Source organism: Anabrus simplex, chromosome 11 (genome assembly GCF_040414725.1).
Source record: "Anabrus simplex isolate iqAnaSimp1 chromosome 11, ASM4041472v1, whole genome shotgun sequence".
NCBI classification, from domain to species: domain Eukaryota; kingdom Metazoa; phylum Arthropoda; class Insecta; order Orthoptera; family Tettigoniidae; genus Anabrus; species Anabrus simplex.
In genome coordinates, this window is record NC_090275.1 from 20,777,825 (window position 1) to 20,801,118 (window position 23,294).

Here is a 23,294-nt window from a genome sequence, read left to right on the forward strand (position 1 = left end):
ATCAGTAGTATCGGAAAATTTATGAACCAGAGGAATGGCATGCTAAAGAAGAAAGTTACCTAACTACTCAGCTACTTCCCGCCAATATTTAGGCAGACTGTTACACTCGTACGACTGGGCGAGTTGGCCGTGTGGTTAGGGGCGTGCAGCTGTGAGCTTGCATCCGGGAGATAGTGGATTCGAATCCCACTGTCGGCAGCCTTGAAGGTGTTATTCCGTGGATTCCCTTTTTGACACCAGGCAAATGCTGGGGCTATACCTTAATTAAGGCCAAGGCCGCTTCCTTCACACTCATAGCCTTTTCCTATCCCATCGTCGCCGTAAGACCTAATTGTTAGTGCGACGTTAGGCAAATTTAAAAAAATACTCGGTACGCAGCAGTAATCCTATCTATCGGAGATGAGTGGCAACAGAGGACAAAGCACATCACGACAAACAATGGTCAATGTAATGTTATTGTTGATCATTTTTAGGAGCTTTCATTATTGTAGGCCTTCACATTTAGTTTTCTTTCGACTGTGCGATCTTACGGCGTTTTATAAAATTATTTATAGCGTAGACTGTAGTTCCTTATTCTCCGAATTTACATACCTGTCTACCCATTTTCTCGTGACTCGGCGCTGATAAGGACTTAGCAACAAAAATCCTAATTCATGAATATCACTGATCATATTCGGTATGGTAACAATATATAAGACATAAATGATAGGAAATATATTACTATATAACTTAAGTTATGCAGTATTTATCGATACGACCACCAATAACATAATTATTTGGGAATTAAATTTTAGGCCTACCCCTAAACTACCATTTCATTCAATGTGAATAAAATTATTTATGGCCTATATTATAGCGACTTATTCCCTGACTTTGTATACCGATTTTCATTAAGATAGGACCATTAATAACATAAATATTTGAAAATTCCATGGTAGGCCTTCTCCTAAACTACCATTTTTCTTAGCGTGAATAACATTATTTATGGCCTAGATTTTAGCGACTTATTCCTAGACTTCTCCTACCGATTTTCGTTAAGATACGACCAATAATAACAAATATTTGAGAATTAAATTTTAGGCCTTGCCCTAAACTACTATTTTACTCAGCGCGAGTAAAATTATTTATGCCCTAGATTGTAGCGACTTATTGCCCGATTTTGCATACCGATTTTCATTAAATTCTCTTCAGCCGTTTTCTCGTGATGCATGCACATACATACATACATACATACATACATACAGACAGACAGACAGACAGACAGACAGACAGACAGACAGACAGACAGACAGACAGACAGACAGACAGACAGACAGACAGACAGACAGACAGACAGAAATTACGGAAAAGTAAAAAGTGCATTTCCTAGTTACGGTGGTCACGACTGATACAGAAATACCATTATTTTTAAATTCTGAGCAATGTAAGACAAAACTCTTATTTTATAGATTACCAGATATTGTAAATACCGTATGACTTCGAAGTGATAATATGGATGTGGAAATTTTTCTCACGGAACTGGCGTGTTTATCTTATAGATAGGATAAGAATGGTAGGAGGGTAGTATTCGTACTGGTGAAAGAAGAATTTGTAAGCTACGAAAACGTAAAGAATAGAAAATATAAAATTCTAGGCGTAAGACTCATCTCTAAAGATCTTTTTTGGGGTATGCAGGCCTGGCAAGGATGGAGACGATGCTGACATCAAATTTTTTGATAAGATATTCAACTACGTTGGGAATGACACATAAAGGAACGTTAATGTAGTGGGTAACCTCAATTCACCAAATGTCAAGTGAGAAGGTAAAGCGAATGACAGAAATCATGACCAAAAAATGGTGAATAAGTTAACCTGGGAAGAGCAGTTGAATCGGAAAGTGGTGGAACGAAGTAGACGAAAAATATTTCAGACGTGGTGCTGATGAAACCAGATAAGCTCTAGAAACTGAAGTGATACATGGTATAAGTGATCACGAAGCTGTGTTTGTCGATGTAAAAAATAAGTGCGGTGAAAGGGAAGGTTCTGAAACTAGGACTATTAGGCAGTACCATAACAGAAGCATAAGGGAATTTAAAAAAAGTAATTATGAACAATGGCGAATACAAATGTACACAGCCTACAGGAAGGGTTTAAAGAAATTGTCGAGGAGCGCGAAAATTGGTGTGTTCTGTTGAAGGTAGTAATCATCAGTCGGTGTTTTCCACAAATGTGAGCATTGACGATATATTATTATTGTTGGTACTTTAATTGTTAAAATTGAGTCTAACTATTGGCACTGTGGTCTACCTCTACTTCTCTTACCCTCCATGGCTGAGTACATTATTTTCCTATGTAACCTATCGCCCTCCATTTGCCTCACATGTTCCAACCACCACATCCAGTTTATATATTTTTATCATAGAGCTTGTTCCTAATTTAGCTTTAAAAATTCCATTCCGAATACCCTCCTGCCATTGTTACCACATGTTTGAAGCAGCAGTCAGTCTCACTTCTAACTTACGCATAAGATATCCTGAATCCACACAGCTCCGTAAGGCAAAATTGGTCTGAAAACTGACCGGTTCCAAGATGGTTTAATACTGGAGCTGACTTTCTCTTTACAGAATACTGTTGTTGGCAACTGTGAGCTCACTGCATTATCTTCGTTTCAACTTGACTCAATTTCACTAATTATACAGCCACCTTAGGGTAGGGACACGTAGACGATGGTAAACAAGCGCGATTGTTGCTTGTACCGGTCAGCACATATTTCATGCGCTTGCAAGCGCTAACTGTGGACACGTAGAATGCTGGAAACCATCGCCAGTTTCCTTGGAACTTCTGGTGGTGAAGGATATCTTCTTCGAGTGAAGATGAACTGATCCTGCTAGAAAGTATTCATTTTAAAATTTCATGTAGAACGAGAGTAGGAGTCCATGAAATTAATCATGAAAGGGGGGAATTTGGAGAGTACCATTGCCTTTTACCGCAATTGAAAATGGACCCAAAAGTTCTTTAGCTACATGCTAATGGAGCTGGTGGCATTTAATTACATCCCGAATAGTATAGAGGAAGACACATCAAGGACGTGATGCAACTGGCATAATTAGCCTATCTTTCTCGTAGAGCGACTAGTCATTTGTTTAATGTAAGTATCTTTTGTATTCTTCTTTACATGGCATAATTATACGTTATTGATCTATAAATATATAAAATAAAACCATTCGAACATAAACTATGAGCAAAATATGGAGGACATGATTGTCAAATAATTTCATTCTGAGCCGATTTGTTCACACGTTTAGACCGCCAACACTAAGAACTTCCCATTGAATGCTGCTTCTAGACAGTTGAAGATTCACTTCATAAAAGGTACGTCGTTTATTCAGTGGCACAACATCGACTGTTGATGTTGAGATAAACACACACTCCGCAAAGCGACCACCAGCGCGCTGGAAGCTGGCAAATAAATGTCTCAAACTTTCTTGTTCGCTGGTCGGAGCCGACTGCAAGTTCCGACAAGTTCGGAAACGCTTCCTATATGTTTGGCTGCGTTTGAAAGCGAGGCGATATTTCTTCTCGCTTGTTACCGCTTACCAGCACCGACTCACTTGCGCTGGCAAGCAGCGTTCTACGAATCTCTTCCCTTAGATAATACACATCATAAGTAGCCTACCTGAAATGGTCCACCTATTTCAGTTTTGTATTCCCAACCTGGCATTCAGTTATCTTAGGTTTCTTGCCTGCTGACGTCACTTATGTCTTTAAAATGCTAATTTGTGTATCATACTCGCTGCACCCTTTTCCAAGCTAAAAAACTAGTGGGCCGATGACCTAGATGTTAGGCCCCTTTAAACAACAAGCATCAACAAGAAAGCAAAAACTAGTAGACTGCAGACTTTCAGCACATTCTGCCATAAGCAACAAATCATCGGCATAGGACAAGTCACATACCGGTACTACATTTTCAGTTAGCCGATCCCTCCCATTTTATACCTTTAAGAAAATGATCCATAAAAAATATGAACAACAAAGGTGAGCTATTACAGCCTTATCTAACCCCAGTAACTACAACGAACCAAGTTCTCACTCTACCATCAATTCTCACCGAGGTCCAATCCATATATGTAAAAATAAGAATTTTGTCTGTATATTGCTCAGATTTTTAAAAAGAATCGTGTTTCTATATGGGACGTGTTCACAGTAACAAGGAAATGCATTTTTAAAATTTTCCGTCATGTCTGTCTGTCTGTCTCCATGTACGCGCATCACGAGAAAATGGCTGAAGAGAGTTTAATGAAAATCGGCATGTAAAGTCGGGGAATGAGTCACTACAATCTAGGCTATAAATAATTTTATTCACGTTGAGGGAAATGGTAGTTTAGGGGAAGGCCTAACATAAAAAAATTAATATATAATATTTGTGTTATTAGTGGTCCTATCGATAAATACTACATAACTAAAGTCATATAGAATTAATTTTCCCATCATTTACGTCTTATACATTTTTACCGTACAGGCTATGATAACAGAGATATTCATGAATTTTCAATTTTGTTGCCAAGTCCGTATCAACGCCACGCTGCGAGGAAATGGGTAAAATAGATTTAATGAAAATCGATGTGTAAAGTCGGTGAATAAGAAATTACAGTCTAGGATATAAATCATTTTATTCACCCTGGATGAAATGGTAGTTACGGGGAAAGCGTCTAAAATTTCATTTTTAAGTAGCCATGTTATTGGTCCTATCGAAAAGTACTACATAACAAATGTTATAGGAATATAATTTCCTATTATTTATGTTTTATTCAGTTTCCGTACCGACTATGATAAGAACGCTATTCCATAGGTGGTAGAAAACAACGCGTCAACAATAACATTGCACTGACCATTGTTTGTTGTGATGTTTTTTGTCTTTTCTGCTGCCGCTCATCTCCGATAGATGGGATTATTGCTGTGTACCGAGTATAACAGTCTGCCTGAATATTGACGGGAAATAGCTGGGGAGTTAGATAACTTTCTTCTTTACCATGCCATTCCTCTGGTTCATACATTTTCTGATACTGCTGGTACGTAACATACTGGGCCATCGTAGTATTGCAGCTATTCGATCCCTACTCTGAGGCGCTGATTGGAATGAGCAGTGTGCACACTTAACGGCTTTCTGCGGCCTGGTCATTCCAGCTGTGGAACTTTGGACTGATAGATCTGCAGCATAGTACTGTTCGTTAAAAGTGAGAACATGAGTGGTTTATCATTTGGTCGGGTATTTCATGGGGTAGCATTGCTGTTAATCGCGATATTCCTACTGACGTAACTGTAATGAACTATGTTGATTTCAGTTGGGAAAACCACTGAGGATGTAAAAAGGCAGGTGGAGAGTGTGTCTGCTATTATAATGAAAATTCCCCAACTTGTCTGTGACTGATGGTAGGCAAGAACGCCTATCATTACAATGTAAACTCCGTAACCCTGTCTTCACCCGAGAAAAGACGTGTGGTGACTTCCCCGTCGCGTTTCTGGGGTAACGTTAAGAGCTATGTATTTTAATACAATCTTACTCCCAACGTGCACGCTGCCTAACCTGGAATTTTGTATACACTTCATAATTCTGTAGCAAAGCACGGGTACATCAGCTAGTTGGAAATATAAATGCCTTTGACTGTCATTAATATCCTACATCTAATCCCATAATCCCCCAGAAAAGCTAACATAATTTCCTGCAGTATTCTGTCATATGCTTTCTCTAGATCTACGAAACAAACACAACTGTCTATTCCCCCTCATAGCAATTTTCAATTACTTGACGCATACTGAAAATCTGATCCTGACAGCCCCTCTGTTATCTGAAACCACACTGATTTTCATCCAACTTATTCCCCACCATTGATTGCACTCTGCTTTACAAAAGGACAGTGAATAAATACTCTTCCTGATATACTGATAAATGCAATACCTCGATAGTTGTTGGAATCCTTTCTGTTCCCTTGTTTATACACATGTGCAATTACTGCTTTCAGTAGGTACCTTCCTCATTTTCCATGCTAGTCTGAATACTCCATTAAGGCAAAGGAGTTATCCTCTTTAAAGTACACCCGATAAATGGGTCCGCCACCACGATAGATTATCACAGCGAGTGGGAAAATAGCTTGATGATGACTGGCAATGTAGCGCAAGTTCGTGCTGTGTCCGAAAGTCCATGGTCATCAACCGTTGTAGACGCTGCTTCAACAACACTGAACTCTTGCACAAGTTCTTGGTTCCTGCCAGCTTGGAGAAATTCCGTCCGTTGCTAGGCATCATCAAGTAAGAATGCCAGAATATGGAAGGATCTCTCTTTCTTGTTCCCACTGAAAATGAGGGTAGTACCCATTCTGGTATCTTCACTTTTCCTGTATGGAGCCGATAAGTGGACTCTTCGTGCTACAGACTTGAAGAAAATTGATTCTTTTGAAATGTGGTGCTGGAGAAGAATCGAAGAATATTACGTAAAACTTGGACAGCATTTCTCACCAATTTCCCCATTAAAACAAGCTCAACTCGGAATCAGATTATTATCAAATAGTAAGCAAAGAGTTTTACAGTTCTTTAGACACACTATATGATGTGGGAATGAAAGCATAGAAAAACTGATCAATGTTAAAAATGTTCTCGGCAAGAAAGTACGTGGACTAGTTCCCACTTGATGGTCGAACATTATCAAGAGTATATCTGGGTTGAACATCTTTCTTGCAGATTGAGGGCAGCAAGAGATATAGGCAACTGACCAATAGCCTCCTGGGAGATCAGATTCTCAGAAATGAAGGAACGATAAAAGAGAGAGAGATCTTCAAGATGTGGAAAAAGCTATGGGCGAATATAGAATGGAAAGGTCCCAGGCCCGTGTGATCTTCCCACTGAAGCTTGGACGAGCATGAGGAGCAGAAGAATAAGAGGAATCAGGATATTTTCAATAAAAGTATGTTTAAGGGAAAAATTCTTAAGGATTGGAGAGAGGGAGAGCATTATTTTCCCTAATATAAAAAAGGTATTAAAGATAAGAGGTATAGATCTCAAAGTGTCATATGAGAAGACGGAATACATGGAATATGGACATCAAGGGGAGAGACACTTAGAAGTGAAGCATGGGACTGTAAAAAGAACTGAGAAATTTAAATATCTAGGGGAATGGATAGAACCTAATGGATTGGATAAAGAGGCGATTAGGGCAAGAATTAGAAAACTAGAATTGGCTTACAGGTTAACCCAGAATAGATACAACAAAAGAGCAATATCTTACAAGGCGAAACTTAGACACTACAGCTCAGTGGTAAAGCCAGAGGGTCTCTACGCTTCAGAGAGCCTGACAATGAATAAAAAGGGTGAGCTTCAAGATCTCGAAAAAAAGGAGAGGAGAATCTTAAGGAAAATTTTAGGACCACAGAAAAATGCTGATGGGGAGTGGAGGAATAGGAAAAATGATGACCTCTATAAATACACCGAAAAAATCACTGTCACCATGCGAAAGCGAAGGCTAAAATTCTATGGGCATCTAGAAAGAATGGATGAGAAACGGCTAACTAAGAAAATATTCAAGTACATCACTGGACTAAAAGCTTCGACGAAGTGGGTGGAAGAGGTAAAAAGAGATGCAATAGAAAGTGGACTTACAGTGGACATGGTTCATAACAGAAAAGAATTTAGAAGTCGAGTGGACAGCATCAAAACATTCCAGGAGAAACCACCAAAATGTAGACCCAAACTGGTCATATCTGAGAAAGAAAGGAAGATCAGAAGTGAAAGAATGAAGAGGTTCTGGGAGGAGAAGAAGAAGAAGAAGAAGAAGAGAAAGCCTTAAGTTCAATGCGGTCCATAGGCGGCCAAATTCGGAAACAAGAAGATCTAAACGAGGCCACAGCACTAGATGCAAATAGACGATTATGGCGACGTTTATTAAATTCACAGAAACTTGCAGACTGAACGCTGAAAGGCATAACGGTATATAATAATGAAGTACAAATGGTGTGTGTACGGTATATAAAAAGGAGATACACAAGACTGTGCTTTTCACCGAGGGATTAAACATCTTTGCGATTCTCTGAAACTCTGATAGTCATAAAGGAAAGGCTAAGGGAAGATACTTGCATCTCGGAAAGTGAGTTTGGATTTATGCCTGGTAGATCAACAATGGATGGCGTATTTATCCTCGGAACGCTCATCGAGAAGTAATGCCTGCAGGGGAAATATCTTCATAGGGACTTTATAGATTTGGAAAGGCTTACTTCCAAGTACCATGTGATCTGATTTGGTGGGAGTTGTCCATACACTTTTATAATTATCTCTCTGATGTGCTAAGAATATTAAAACGTACAGTATATTTGTGTAGTTTATCACATCATCAATATACACTTCCTCCTCCAAATTCACATAGTCAACAAATTTCTCACGATGCCATTCCACTTGCTTCCTTATGGCCGTCTTATTGAAAACTGTGGCTACAAACGCAGTGTAAGTACATTTCCTTACTCTCTCTTTAATTGCCGAGAGAGCTTCTGGTGTGATGCATGGCTTCTCATCCACTGTATTTTTTCTTTTCCTTTTACGAAAATATTCACAATCTGCAGAATAGAAATATCAAGTTAGTGAACATAGAACATCTCTTTATTGCCTACCCTAGTATACACCATCGGCTTACAGGCAATAAAGACTGAGCGAAACAAAAAAACAAACAAACAATATCTACTATATCTCTCTTAAAACTACTTAACTACATACTCTAACTAATTTATTGACGCCCCGCACGGGCGGAATACCATACACTATAAACTTAGTGCAAATGATTTTTAAACATAGCTTTACTCTGCATTTCTCGGTTCGTGGAGACATTTCACAATTTTTTTTGCCGACATTGCTGAAACCCTCCAGAATTATAAGACTTCTTTCTTGCAACAACCTCCACTTTTCATTGTAGAAATTAGTTAATTCTAATTCTGAATGTTCCTAATTTTATGTTTACACTTTTTACGCACTGCTGTCAGCATACATGATATTGATTTCATAGCCCTCTGTTGTATCTTCACATTTACTTTTTTGTTACCTTATAAGGACGTCAATAAGGCATAGGAATGTTCATCCTCATCATGCTAATCTGAATTAGCAGTAGGTCTAATGAGACATTTATCTAGTAAACTTGTATCTCTCCGTACTGACCGTCATCTTGGTGCATAACCTATAAAACTGTGTAGAGGAGAAGTGAAACAGAACATATCTTTAATAGAGCGTAGAAACCTTTATGTCTCACTCTCCACGTCAGCCTATCTGCAATGTTAATATATCACGGCATTAATTCAGCTGCATACTTACAAATTATGTACAGAGATAGCTTCAATAGAAATATATTCCGGCGTGTTATTTTTAGTTTAAGGACTCGTGTTTTAGATTTAAGCACAATGGACACACATGCTTATTATATTGTTAATCTAGTCGCATCAGTGAATTTGAAAATTCATGTAAATCATGATGTAAGAGAGATGAAACCGATTTCACCATACATCGGTCAACAAGTTTGCTTTTTTCAGTATTTGTACATTGATGTATGATTCACGATTTCTAAACATGAATATAGAAGCCACTATAGACATGTATAATTAGTATTATTAATATAATTTTGAAGTGTATTTCATTATCTCCCGTCCAATATTCGTATTTCGGCTACGATTTTACATTTTTAATTTCCTGAAATAGTGTAAGATGGCGGCGGCCGCAAATTTCCAGCTTCACTGCTCATCTCTGCCCCTACAATCTCTACCCCCCCCCCCCCCCCCCCGCCCTTGCCAAATGCACGATATATCAAATTCAAAGAGTAAATCAGCATTGTGCGAATTCTATGAAAGGTATGAGAAATTTTATGATAGATGGTTTCTTTGAGAAGGAAACTCGTTCGTCATGTTGGCAAATCTGGTTGACATCCTTGCGTAGTGAAACCGAGGAAACGGGAACGTGTTTTGTGAAAATAAGTAAAACTTTTTCTTGAAGAAATAGTGATTTTGTGTGCTATTTATTATAATGCCGAAGCGGTTTGGAGGAAATAGGAATTGGAAAGGAGACGGAGGATCTGGTCGTGATGGAGGAAAATACTATTATGGTATGTTTACAAGTGTATGTGCAAAGTTTTTCTTCACCTGGAACATGGCCGTTTCACGAAAGCAAACAATGATCAACAAATTAGTGTCTTTTAAATCATGTCATTTCGAGAAAATATTCAGATATTGTGATATTCTATTCATCACGGCTGTTCCTTTGTATTTGCGTGTTGTATGGAAAACTTGTTTTTGCCCGACTTTTAGTTCCCTTATGCCGCCATATGAGACAATATAACCTTTATTATCGACCCTGTAGACTCTTGTCCCTTTGTAGATCGCATAAGTTAATCATCTGGTTCCTCTTTTGATTGTGGATTGTGTACAACTTGTTTACAAATAAAACATTTATTGCAGCCAATGGCCAATTGTGTGAAGCAATAATACAATGTCTCAGTAGTATAATATTAAATTACACAAACTAATGCTCGTCTGAACAAAATTCCTTCCATGATTCTTGCCGAAGCCTACAGTCCAAAGCACGATGTCGATCACAAGGGTTTCCACAGCGATCTCGCACACATTTCGGACCAGGCTGATGAAACCAATTCATTATACCGGTACACAGTTTATAGTGAAAGCCATGTACGGCAAACCTAGTGACTAGGTGTCTTAAAGTCATACTCTTTTCTCTTGTTCACTCATAAACCAGACGTGAAACGGTGTTTTTAGAAACACACAGAATCTTCTTCAAGAAAGTTGCCTTAACTTTTTCTATTAACGCTAAGTGTTTCTTCTTTAAATGAGGCCATACGATTTCAAGGCCATAAGCTCTAACGGGTTTTACCTTCGGTTTAAACAATTCCATGGCTGTCTTTAGTGATAGCCTGTGTGGGAACCGGATGTCATTCATAGCCTTTGTTGCCGCGTTTACTTTTTCCTCTAATATGCAGCGTAAAATCCTTGCCAGAAAACTGTAATGTGACGCCCAGGTATTTGAAGCTGTTCACACTTCGCAGGGGACAATTCTTACGCTGAAAGTTGTTGACCTCCCGCCCGTCCTAAATGTCATAGAAATTGTCTTTTCTTTGGTCAAACGAAGCTCATTCTTTTCCGCCCATGTCATCATTAGGTTAAAAGCTGCTTGTTGCTCTTGTTCTGAACTCGAAGCCAACACTATATCATCTGCATACATATACAGAATTACTCTTTCTGAAAAAATTTCTACAACATTAGCAGTCGCGATGATAAATAACAATGGGCTCAACGGATCACCCTGTAATACGCCAGTGGTTTGTTTTATAGGATTAGATGTTATTATTCTGTCATTTATCACTATGCAATTTGAGGCCAATATGTTTTTAATGAGTCATTTTATGTAGCTACTGTTCCCTATCAATTGGTCTAATTTCTCCAACAAAATCTTCCTGCTTAACGTGTCGAATGCTTTGGAAAAGTCTATCAAAATGGCATGTAATTTTCCTCTTGAGACTGCTAGAGCAGCCTCAACATCATTTAAAAGGCACTGAATTGCCTGTGTTGTTGATCTTTCTCTCCGAAATCCCAAACTGTGTCTCCGGAAGTCTGTCATAAACTTTTTTAATTAGACGATTAGCCATGATGCACTCAAGGGCAGTACCTCTACATGCATTTGGGTCATCCGATTTTCCCTTGCCTTTATATAGCATTCTGACCGTATATCTTCTCCAACGATTAGAGATCGTTGCCTGTTGAAGGCATATGTTAAAATAGAAGTGATAGCTTGTTTGACTTTTGAGGTGTTCATTGTAAATGAGATCAGGTCCAGAGGCTTTATTGTCTTCAGAACTATTAATTACTGCCACCACCTCTTCAACTGTAAAAAGTTCAAGGTCCACCGCAAATCCATAATTGCTTTCTTTGTCTTCTAAAAGGCGCGTATCTTTCTCTTGTAGGACAGTATTAAGATGGTTCTCCCAAATTTCCATAGGAATGTTACTAGGATATTTGGGTTGTCTAGGATTTAGAGCTCTGTATGGATCTCGTTCTGCTTCCCCAATCAGACGTTTTTCTTCTTGTTCCTGGTTTAATTCTTTTGTGTCTTTTATGATAGATTTGTATTCCTTCCTCATTTTAGAATAAACCTGTAAATGTTCGTCAGAGAGTTTAGTGCGTCTAGTGTAGCCCTACGAGCCCTGTAGCAGACTTCATTGAACGATGGCTTTGACTGTCTTTTTCTATAAACCACTGGCAAGGTAGCACTATGTAATAGAAGCTCTAACTTCGTCACTGCCTCATCCAAATCGCCTCCTTGACTCGCCTGAAGAACCTCATAACTGTCCAACTCACTTATTGCTTCATTCTGTAATTTCCTCAATACCTTAATAACCTCCAAGTCCCTCTGCTCTCTACCATATCCGATAAGAAAGTTTGTTTCCACTAGTTGGTGTTTCCTGTTGACATTTGGGATGATTTTTTTTTTTTAGTTAAAAAATTTTTCTCTGATTCGTGAATACTACATCTATGGTGCTGGTACCGTTACAACATAAGTATGTTATACTGTCCGCCTTATTTATCAGTGTCAAACCTTCTTATTCCAAGTAGCTAATAACTTCAATCGACTTCCGTGTTGGTACATCAGTCCGGAAATTTAGATCCCCCGCAAGGATAATGCTGTCGTTCTTATTTGTTACAGCTATGGCAGAGCCAGTTCATCAATAATTTCATCAGACATAAACTCTGGCTGAAAATACGCACCTATAAACATGCACAGTTTTGTATCTATCACCAAGACATTGTTCGATGTGTACAGAATTCTGAACGGAGCAAATATAATAATTTATTTAACGCGTACAATGTGCAAAGAATTACTATATAAAACATTAGTCTTCGTTGCAAAATTTCACCAGTGATTCTGATCGCTGTTTACAATTTAAAACACGGTACCTAGTACAGTGTGCACCACATCTTAAACATACACAGTTCAAACCTGGTTCATGATAACGCTTTATATTACACAGTTTATAATGGAACCCATGAACGGAGAACCTTGTCAGCAGGTGTCGCAGTTCATATCCACCTTGAACCCACTCGCGATTTAGCATGGCATCGGTAGAGTAGAAATCTTCCCAGATGGCAGCCTTCTTCGATCGTAGGTCTTGAAGCAGATGTATATAGGGTGTTGTTGCTGGAAGTAACAACTGTAACCTTAGCTCTTCCACATAAAATCCCTCTCTGGATAGCTCATACACGAGCCGGGAAGGAGAATATTTGGAGAGGCACAGAGCAAATATAGCCTTTAGCAAACATGTTATACCACCTTTTGACCTACATTATGGAATATTGAGGGTCTTTTAAGTATCACGAATTCAGCACATGATAGCGTTTTCGATAATTATGATGCCGTGATTATGGTTGAAACTTTCTTGACTACAGAATGGTCATCGTCTGTCCATTACAACTTGTTTAAGGACAGTAAGTCTTGAGCCACTTGCTGTTGTAGTTAAAAACTGATTAGATCACTTATTTTAAGACCCAAAGCGTGTTGCATGGTGTAGACTAATTTCCTGTGTAATATTAACGAGAAATAGATAGTGCTTATAGTACATTTACAGAGGTATTTACGCAGTTCATTTAATGTTGGCCCTTTAGTGTCGAATACCCCTCACCATAAGTTACATACTCATAAATTATGTCTGTAATACCCCTACTTGATCCGAGGTAATCAGTCTCCCAAGCAGTAATAACAGTCGCCTTGGCAAAGAATGCTGCAGTGTATTCAGAATGCCGGCAAACTGTATGGAATGTGCAGAAAACAACAACAGCATGGTTCGACCTGGATGAAAAACTAAATAATTTAACCATTGTTGTTTTGGTTTCCCTCTGCTTATCTTACCTTCCTCGACCAAGTTCACGATTACCTTAAGTAATCTGTTCATCTATTATGACTCCACTACTGAAGCTCGTTCGTACACACAGCTTCATTCCTCACCTATCCTTCGTTTGAACAAGCAATGGCATAGGTATGCAGTACCCCCTCAACCAGGACTAGTAGATTACGCCACGCAGCAGTGTTCTTTTCTTCCTATAGGCTTGGTCTTTTCTGCTCTGATGGCGGGCAGCCTACATGCTGTCAGGGGAAGTGGGGTTGCTGGCAGTATGTCACTGTCCAATCAGATAAAAGATCGCCTAGCAGTGGTGCTGAGAACTATTCAGTCGCCCGTGGAGTTTGCCGCGCTCACTTCGCTCTAGGAACTGCTGTGTTACCGAATAGTCTTACAGTGTGCGTGTGGGTATTACAAAGAGCTTGGTTGATGAGTTTGTTTTAGGATTATTCTTGTTTGCTGAGTAATTCTTGCCATGTCCTTTACTGCATTCTTTGATTAGCGTATTCATGGCATGTAACGTGACGTTAGTTAGTTTCTATTTGCGTCGCTCTGTGTTGTTGTATGTATTAACTGCACTATATATCTTACAATGGTCAAGAGGAAGAAGATAAGGAGCCAGGGTAGAAAAATGATGAGCAATGTTCATGAATATTTTGAAAAGTAAGCAGAAAATAATGGCCCTTTAGTGACTCTATAAAGTGCAGCAGAGAGTGTCGGAAGCTTGTCAGGTTAGTACGCGAACCGTTCAGCGTATACTAAAGGAAGGTAAAGACAGTACCCAGTCATCTGGTTCCATCTCATTTCACTTGCTGCTCAAACAAATCAAAAGGAACTGTATGACAAAGGCAATCGACGGATTCCATAAAGATGTAATAACTCTCCTCCGTTATTAAGTAAAGGGTGAATACCCGACACTGAACAAATTACGTGGTGATTTAGAAAGAGATATAAAATATAAATGGGGAGTTACTTCATTGTGGAGGATACAGAGATCTATGGGGTTCAAGTATTTTAAAAAACGCAATGACGGGAGAAGAATTTTAATGGAGAGAGCCGATTCGGTAACAGCCATAGTAACATTTTTTGAGAAAAACGCATCTTCTGAGGAATAAGGACCCTTTGTACCATGTATTTTATTTAGATGAGACTTACATTCATCAGAATTACATTCCAGCAAAAATGTGGCAAGATAGAGTACAGGATGTTTAAAAGTTCCTGTGGGGAAAGGTGGACGAATTATTTTTGTCACATAGGTTCCAGTCACACTGGTTTTCTATAGGTATGTAAATTGGTTTTCAGGCCAAAGGTGAAATCAACCAGTGATGATTACCACACTGATATGAATGCTATGGTGTTTAAAGAGTGGCTTTTGAAGTTTTTAGACGCTCTTGATGAAAGGAACATCAAAGACGCAGTGATTGTAATGGATAATGCAAGCTACCATTCGGTACAGCTAGAACGAATCCCTACAATGAATACACGAAAAGCTGATATTATATTGTAGTTATCTGCTAGGAATGTTCCTCATGACAGCAATCACACCAGAGTCGAAGTGTTTTCTTTTGTGAAACTAGTCAAGCCAAAGGCAAAAATGTACGAAATTGATACACTTGCTGACAGAAGGGGTCATACCGTTGTTCGCCTGCCATCCTACCACTGTCAGTATAACCCTGTAGAGCTGGTTCGGGGAAACTTTAAAACTGCTGAAGGGAAAAGGAACAAAACGTTCAAACTAGCTGACGTCCAATCTTTATTGGGAGAGGAGCTGAATAAAGTAATCGAACAGGAGTGGAAGGCTTGTGTGTTACATGCTGAAAAATTTCAAGACGAGGACTACAAAAGGGATGTGGTATTGGACACAGTCATGGATGATATCATCATCAAGAAAGTAAGAAAATGTGTTGTCTAACTCTGTACTTTTGAACGAATTGTTTTTTGGTCTGTTGTCAGTGCACTTGTTATATGCATTATTAATTACCGGTAACTCGTTTCATACTACACCAAAGATATAATAAAATATAAATAAATAAATGAAAAAATAAAATAAATAATAATAATAAAACTCATCCACAGGCCATAATTGAACTATAACTTACGAAACTCTGTGTTTCTAGTTATGTGGATTTCAACACAACTTTAATGCGCGCGCGGGCACTCCTGGCAACGTTGTAGTAGTGACCGCTGTCTCTCTCCCTTAACGGCCTCTCGCATCGTGTTGGAGGTCGGCTCCATGCTTCCTACTTCCCCTGACAGCATGTAGGCCACCCGCCATCAGAGCAGAAAAGACCTATAGTCACTTACCTTACTTCCTCGCACGATTGCCAACAGTTGACTGAAGCCTTTACTAATGAGGGTGCTTGTTTAGTGATGGAATTTATAATGATATAAAATGTAGTTGGAAATAACATTAACGTGAGGTTACTAACTCATTTGTAACAGTATCAACACGCACAAAAAAATGCAATGCCATCCATAAAGGTTGTTTTACATCACACTGAGACAGGTAGGTCTTTTGGTGATGATGGGATAGGAAAGGGCTAGGAGTGGGAAGGAAGCGACCGTAGTTTTAATCAAGGTACAGCTGCAGCATTTACCTGGTGTGAAAATGGGCAACCACAGAAAGCCATCTTCGGCTGCCGGCAATGGGGTTCGAAGCCACTATCTCCCGAATGCAAACTTACAGCTTCGTGCTTGTAATCGCACAGCCAACTCGCTCGGTTGACGACATGTTAATACATATTTGAGTCAATGTGTGTTCCAAATGAAAATGTAAATATTGTAAAACTGTTTATATGAATGAAAAATCTTCATTATTGTCAGCATAATTGCATGAGTTACATCGGAATTTTAATGTTCAGCTTATCACGTAGTGTCATGCGCAAGCGGTGTCTGGATTAGCGTCGAATCACATGCGAGAACTCGATTCCGCGGGAGGTAACAAACGCGTCTGGCTCTCTACAGCAACCGAGTGATCATGAATGAGCAGTACAAGATGAGAAGTTCAAATACTGTTATGTCTTCTTCGTGATAACACTAAAATAGTCCATTTTTTTCGGTTAATATTTATCTGTCTTAATATTATTGTTAATGGCCTGAGGGGAAAATGTTGAAATTTTATTAAAACTTATTAATTTTTTACGTAGTATTCCCCGCCCGGCTACTCATTCCTGCCACCCAGCTCACAACAATTTCTGGGGAGAACACTGAATTAATTCATTCCAAATTACAAGCCAAGTGGGAAAAGAAAGTAGAAACATGTACGGTGTAGTACGATAAAGATAATTAATACAAAAACGAGAGTAAAACAAGAGAGTGACATTAACTCTTTGAATACTTTCATAGTTGTTTGTATACAGTGTTCATCACTATACTTTTTAGGCCTGACATGATTGCAGACAAGAATACCTACTGTTGTTGAAAATTTATACTTTTCCTGCTGCTCTTGGAACATCTAATTTTTTATCAGTTTTAGCCATTACGAGATCCATTTCTGTACCTCAAGAAGAGTTTTAGGCACAGGATTTCTATGAATATCCAGTTGCCTATGCCACTTTGAATTTCCGGGTCACTTACTGGTCGTAAAAATACCTTTAATTTAACTGTGTTCTTAATATCAGTCGTTACTTGATTACGGAGTAACACAACAAGCTGTATATTTTGCTATGTGTGATTTGTAATAGGTTTTTAAGGAATTTCATTCTCGCCTTGAATTCACGTGTGCTTTGGAAACTGATAGCGTTCAATATTTCTGTTGATGCTTGTATCAATCTCTCTGTTTTTACAGCCACACCACTCCTAATTATAGCAATGGTAACTTGATGTTGTTATTTATCATATATTTACAATTTACAGTTGAAACGTGCAGCTGAATAAGGGCCTATGTCACATCTTTACCCATGTTGAGTATTAGGCCGAGTAAAAGCCTATGGAATCTCTCGTACACGATTTTCACAAGTTATGGTAGAGAATTAGCTTGTGCAGAATAAGGATGTACATGCGCACTTGCCTACTGCTGGCATACTGAAGCTCTCCAACCTTTTCAAGTTCATAACTCAAAACATGTCGGGTGTAACATAGACTCTTATTCGGCTACATGCATCAAGTATGGTACATATACAATACATGGAAGTATATATAATAAAAGTCAAATACCACTCACTGATCACCTTTTCAGACTCATATTGGTCACAACGCTATAGTTCTACTACCATGTTTTCCTTTCTGTTTACCAGCTCCTGTATACTGCAGTTGCTGTGCGTAATAGCTGACTATTTTTCTAGGTTTCTTTAAGCTTGGAGCTCATTGCTATTGGCGACATAATGGTGCCTCACTGGGTTGTACCTACGTAGGGAGAGGGTCCTGTTTGTTCTATTCCCTACCTTACTTAATATACAGCACTGACTTGCTGGCACCTCAGTAGCGGGCTAGTGTCGTACAGCACATTTGTGACAACTGGCAACTGTTTTACGCGTTTAGTATAATATCATATGGAAACATGTACAGAACCATGGTTGCCATGATTGAGTAGGCTTACGTGTCCTTTCCCACCTCATATGCTGCCCACTGAAAAATTGTATCTGCTGGTGAATTACGGCCTACTGTTACGACCTGGTTCTGTATCATGAAGTGAATTTGATAATACACCCTGAAGAACCTGCTGAGGGAAGGGCCATATTATGTTTTAAGTTTTCTGGTCCCATGATGTCATTGCATTTTGAATCACTCTTACCTCATTGTGGCCTTTCTCATCAACAATTACCCACTGTCACTAGCCCTGTCCTTACATTACTTAATGTAATTAGTCCTCCAAGATTTTTGTCCAGTGTTCTGCCATTGACAATGAATTTCTTTTTTACTCATTATCATGATCTTCCTAAAGGTAAGTGTTTTTCTGTTGTGCCTGGTGGTGATCTACGTTCTCCCTCTAACTTGAAAACAGTTCGAAAGTTCCGTCATCCAGTGAGAAAAAAAGTGGAAAAAATTGCTGTGCTAGATTCACCAATATAATTAAGGAAACATAGGTAGTCTGTTAAAGAAGTTACTGAAAGAAATAGGGAGGCTGTTAGGAAAATACACTAAGAAAACACCTGAAGTCAATCAAAAAGCTGTTAGATACTATGAATATAAATGATTGTTCCTGTGGAAAACAAAATCTTTCTCGGTGTTCAAGTTCAACCACAATAGAGAGTAATGACAAGAGATTGTTGCTATTATCCAGAAAGTCATTTGAAAATGGTGTCCAAAAAAAGTGGAAAGAAGAAAGTCCCGGTCTGTGCTGTAGGAGCAGAAAGATACATCCTATTGAGGATGCTCCTCATTCTCTACGCAGCCTCCTTACTAATGATCATCCTGAGTCTGAAATTTTTTGAGGAACATTAGGAAGTATAATGGATCTAAGCTACAGGTCTGGCACTATTGCCATCACATAGCGTGTGCAAGTCGCCCATTGTGGGCCAAGTCAATGAATATTGAATTTTCATAACCACATTGTATTTAAAATATACTTTCAGTGTATTAGGCCTCCACAGCTCAGTGGTAGAGCAACCGACACAAAATCGGGAGGTTGTGGTTTTGGATCCCATTGGTGTCCAGTTGGCCATTTTTATTCTGTATTTAACATCTCTTCAGTATGTACTATATGTACTGAACCTGACCTAATACAGTGAAAGTTTGATTTCAAAAAATGAGTTCTCAGAAGGAAACCATAATTTAATTTCATTGATCGCAAATGTTAAAAACATTAAAGCTTGTGAAATTACCAGCGTTTTGACCCCCGTATGCTAATGGGCTCATCAGTTCTTAAGATTTGCAGTCAAAATTAAGTTATGGTTTCCTTCTGGGAACTCATTTTTGATACAAACACCAAAGGCAGGCATTTATACAGGTGGAGGTAGGTACTTCTCCTGTACTCTGGGCCAACTTTTGAACAGACCAAAGAGAAAGTAATGTCATTGCCTCGTCACACTCGCCTTGGTTGCCAATTGAACCGGCGTGTGAGTGAAATGAAAGTTGTTCTCCAACACTGTAACACACCACAGCTCACCGATTGTAACTTGAGCATATTTTAAAGAATGAATTCGTTTTACTTTTTCCTTTACGCTGCACCGACACAGATAGGTCTTATGGCGACGATCAGATAAGAGAGGGCTAGGAGTAGGAAGGAAGCAACCGTAGCCATAATTAAAGTACAGCTCCAGCATTTGCATGGTGTAAAAATGGAAAACCACGGAAAACCACCTTCAGGGTTGCCGACAGTGGGGTTCGAACTCACTATCTCCCGGATGCAAGCTTACAGCTATGCACCCCTAACTGCATGGCCAACTAACTAGGTGAAAGAATTAGGCCCTAATGCATGAACATGTTTGTATTAGTGGAGTTCCATACTTCCACTGGTGTTTTAAATGGACTTTGATAGTAAGTGCACCCACGTGGTTAAGACATCTACTGAATAATATGGCAGCTCTGCATTGTCATTGTCATAACTCTTACTGACAGGAGTCATGAAATGCGCGCCCCGTTGTCCCTCTCCTACCATGTGACAACACTGTAGGCGCAGCCCCTCTCACCTGTGTTTCTCCCCAGCCTATACTCTTTCTTCCACTTTAGTCTGCTTAAAAGATCGCCCAGATAATAGTGCTCTGCCACTGCATTGTCCTGCAGAGGTGGCGTGCAATGGCGTGTCAACGGCGCACTAGCTGCCAGTGTTAATTTATTTACTGAATACAAACATTTTGATTATCTGTGAACATATAAAACAAATTGGCTAGCAATTATATCTCCTGCTGTAAATTCACTGACACTGAACAGCAGTACCTTTTAAGGATATTAAAAACCTGGTTTCTAAGGAAAACTTGGAAATTTAATGCCTGCAAATATAATGTAATACAGATATGAGGTTTTCGTTCTCTTATTGTATTTTCTGTATAAACCTTCCTTGTAAACTACACCTTTTTATATCATTAAGTGTACTTCAAGGCCACGAGCCCTAACTTCACCACCGCTAAAGTCAAATAAATAAAGTTCCCATTATATTTTCTTCTTGAGAAGACGACTAGTGAATGTTTTCAATGGGAAAATTTGTGAAGTGTGATCGATTTTTTAATAAATTTTTGTTAATAGGTACTGTTTAAATACTCATACATACATCCTCACTGTAGACTGTGATGCCTTTCAGCATTCAATCTCCAAGCCTGATGAATTACCTGAGTGCTTTCACAATCCTGTATCCCTTTCAGACCTGAAAGAAAACTGGCGGTGTGAATTTTTGTTTGTACGTCAAAAACTGACTCAAATGCTCGTAAATACATATATTTTAAGTTTATTCTACAAAATAAAAATTAACATCTGAAAAAAAAAAGCACCCGCACAATTGTGCATGTCAGGACTTACTTCACTACTTACAAAAAAGAAAAATTACCTCAGTGCATGTGAATATACATATGTACATGATCAAATGTTCTATTTTACAGTGGGGAGTAATTTAAAACAATTAAATCTTCGTTCAAACACAAGTAAACGTTACATTTTCTACATTGAGGAAGAGTTTTGCTTTTACTGCCCCTTTGGCAGCAGCAACTTGTCGTCAGACCTGAAAGAAATCTGGAGGTGTCAGAACGTCAAAAACTTAATAAAATGCTCTCAAATACATGTTTTTATAGTTTATTTTACAAAATAATTACTATCGGCTGAAAAACAGAACCCACACAATTGTGCGTGTCAGGACTTCATTCACTACTTGCAAAAAATAAAAAATTAACAAATTCAACTCATTACATATGAATATGCACATGTACATGATCAAATGTTCTATTTTACAGTGTGGAACGATTTTAAACAATTAAAATCTTATACATTACATTTCTCATGTAGAGTACGAGTTTTGCTTTCACAGTCCTTTTTGTGACAGCACCCAGCACTCATGCATGCATTGTAAGGAAACCTAGCCCGCACACATGTGCGTATCAACATTCAAAACCTCATGGTATTACGTACGATGTTGTAAGTTCACAATTTACATTTGCTACACAATTTACACATCATTGATTATATTCTGATATTCAGTAAAGCTTCTAGATTAATATGAATGCAATAAATAAATACTTTAGACATTACTACTTCCCACCATATTGCTAAGTAACTGTATTTTAAAACTCTTCTTCCTGCCCCTTGGTGGTCAAGTACTAAATAAAAACAGCTGTAGTACATGCTACGTGTCCCGCACAAGCACTGCAGACCGGTCTAGCGCCAAGAAAACGTCAAATAAGCTCAGACATAAATAAAATACGAACCCGCACAGTTATGCATACACGGTCTGAAAGGGGTATTTGCAACTATCTCTGTTGTAGCTTTATTTGGTTCCACTCCTTTTATTATTAAAAATTGGGTCTAACCATCACTGCTTTGGTTTCCCTCTACTTCTCTGACCTTCCATAGCATAGTCCATTTTTCTTCCAGGTAACCTATACTTCATTCGCCTCACGTGGTCCACCACTGAAGCTGGTTTATGTATAGAGGTTCATTTATTGAGTTTACTCCTTAACGTTACTTGCATCTCCTTATTCCGAGTACCCTCTTGCCTTTGTTCCCTCTTTTTGTTACTTTCATGTCTGTTATTTCTAACTTATTGTTTGATCATTTTCAGAACATGACGATCGTGTCGTCTCTGATAACATACGTAAGGTATCCTTCAAGTCCACTGGCAACAGAATTTCTAAGCCTGGGCGGGCAAGAGATTATGACATACATATTCGGACCCGACTGGATGATGACGATGTTGATATGAGTGGGTCGTTTGGTGGGAAAGGCCCTGGACGGTAGTGAGTACTGCTCTTTTTATTGTATTTGTGTTATGTTGTTAATGTAGTTAATATATTTCCAATCTTCATTTTATAACAGAATATTGACTATACCCCCTGGAGTCTGCCTGGTGACTGTGATTGTTAAAACGTCAAGTCTATATGGTCCGATACCATGGTTAGCCGGTTTGAGTCCTGTTAGTCGAAAAAGATTTTGCCATCAGAATGTTGGCCGGCAGGGTGGGAGAGTTGGTGGTATAGGGGGACCCGGGGTAATTAGAACATTATCATATAAATACCATATGTAGGAAAATAAAATACAAAATTGATAGGGAATTACATCTTAAGGTTGTTCAGAATCTGTACGTCACATTTCATTAGTTAATATGTTATGGAATTTATAAGCATTCATATTTTGGCCTGGCCAAAAAGTAACTAGTGATATTTCTGCATTCCCACACATTATAGTGTGTTACAGTTAATTGTGAAGCTGTTGAGGATCCAATCAGTCTTTGGGCTGATGACTGTACATACGTACGTACGTACATGCATGTTTCCAGTATTCATCTTGTCTGCCATGTGCAGTGGAAATATCA

At 38.8% G+C, this 23,294-nt stretch overlaps 1 protein-coding gene across 1 annotated transcript in view; it reads left to right on the forward strand.

Moving 5' to 3' along the window:
* The first annotated feature begins 9,956 nt into the window (after positions 1-9,956).
* The window catches only part of LOC136883388 (nuclear RNA export factor 1), a 118,351-nt gene continuing 105,013 nt past the window's right edge, over positions 9,957-23,294 (forward strand). The window contains exons 1-2 of the mRNA XM_067155660.2: positions 9,957-10,102; positions 22,545-22,719. Of these exons, the coding sequence (XP_067011761.2) occupies positions 10,024-10,102; positions 22,545-22,719 (254 nt within the window). The 5' untranslated portion in view covers positions 9,957-10,023. The remainder of the gene's footprint in view (positions 10,103-22,544; positions 22,720-23,294) is intronic.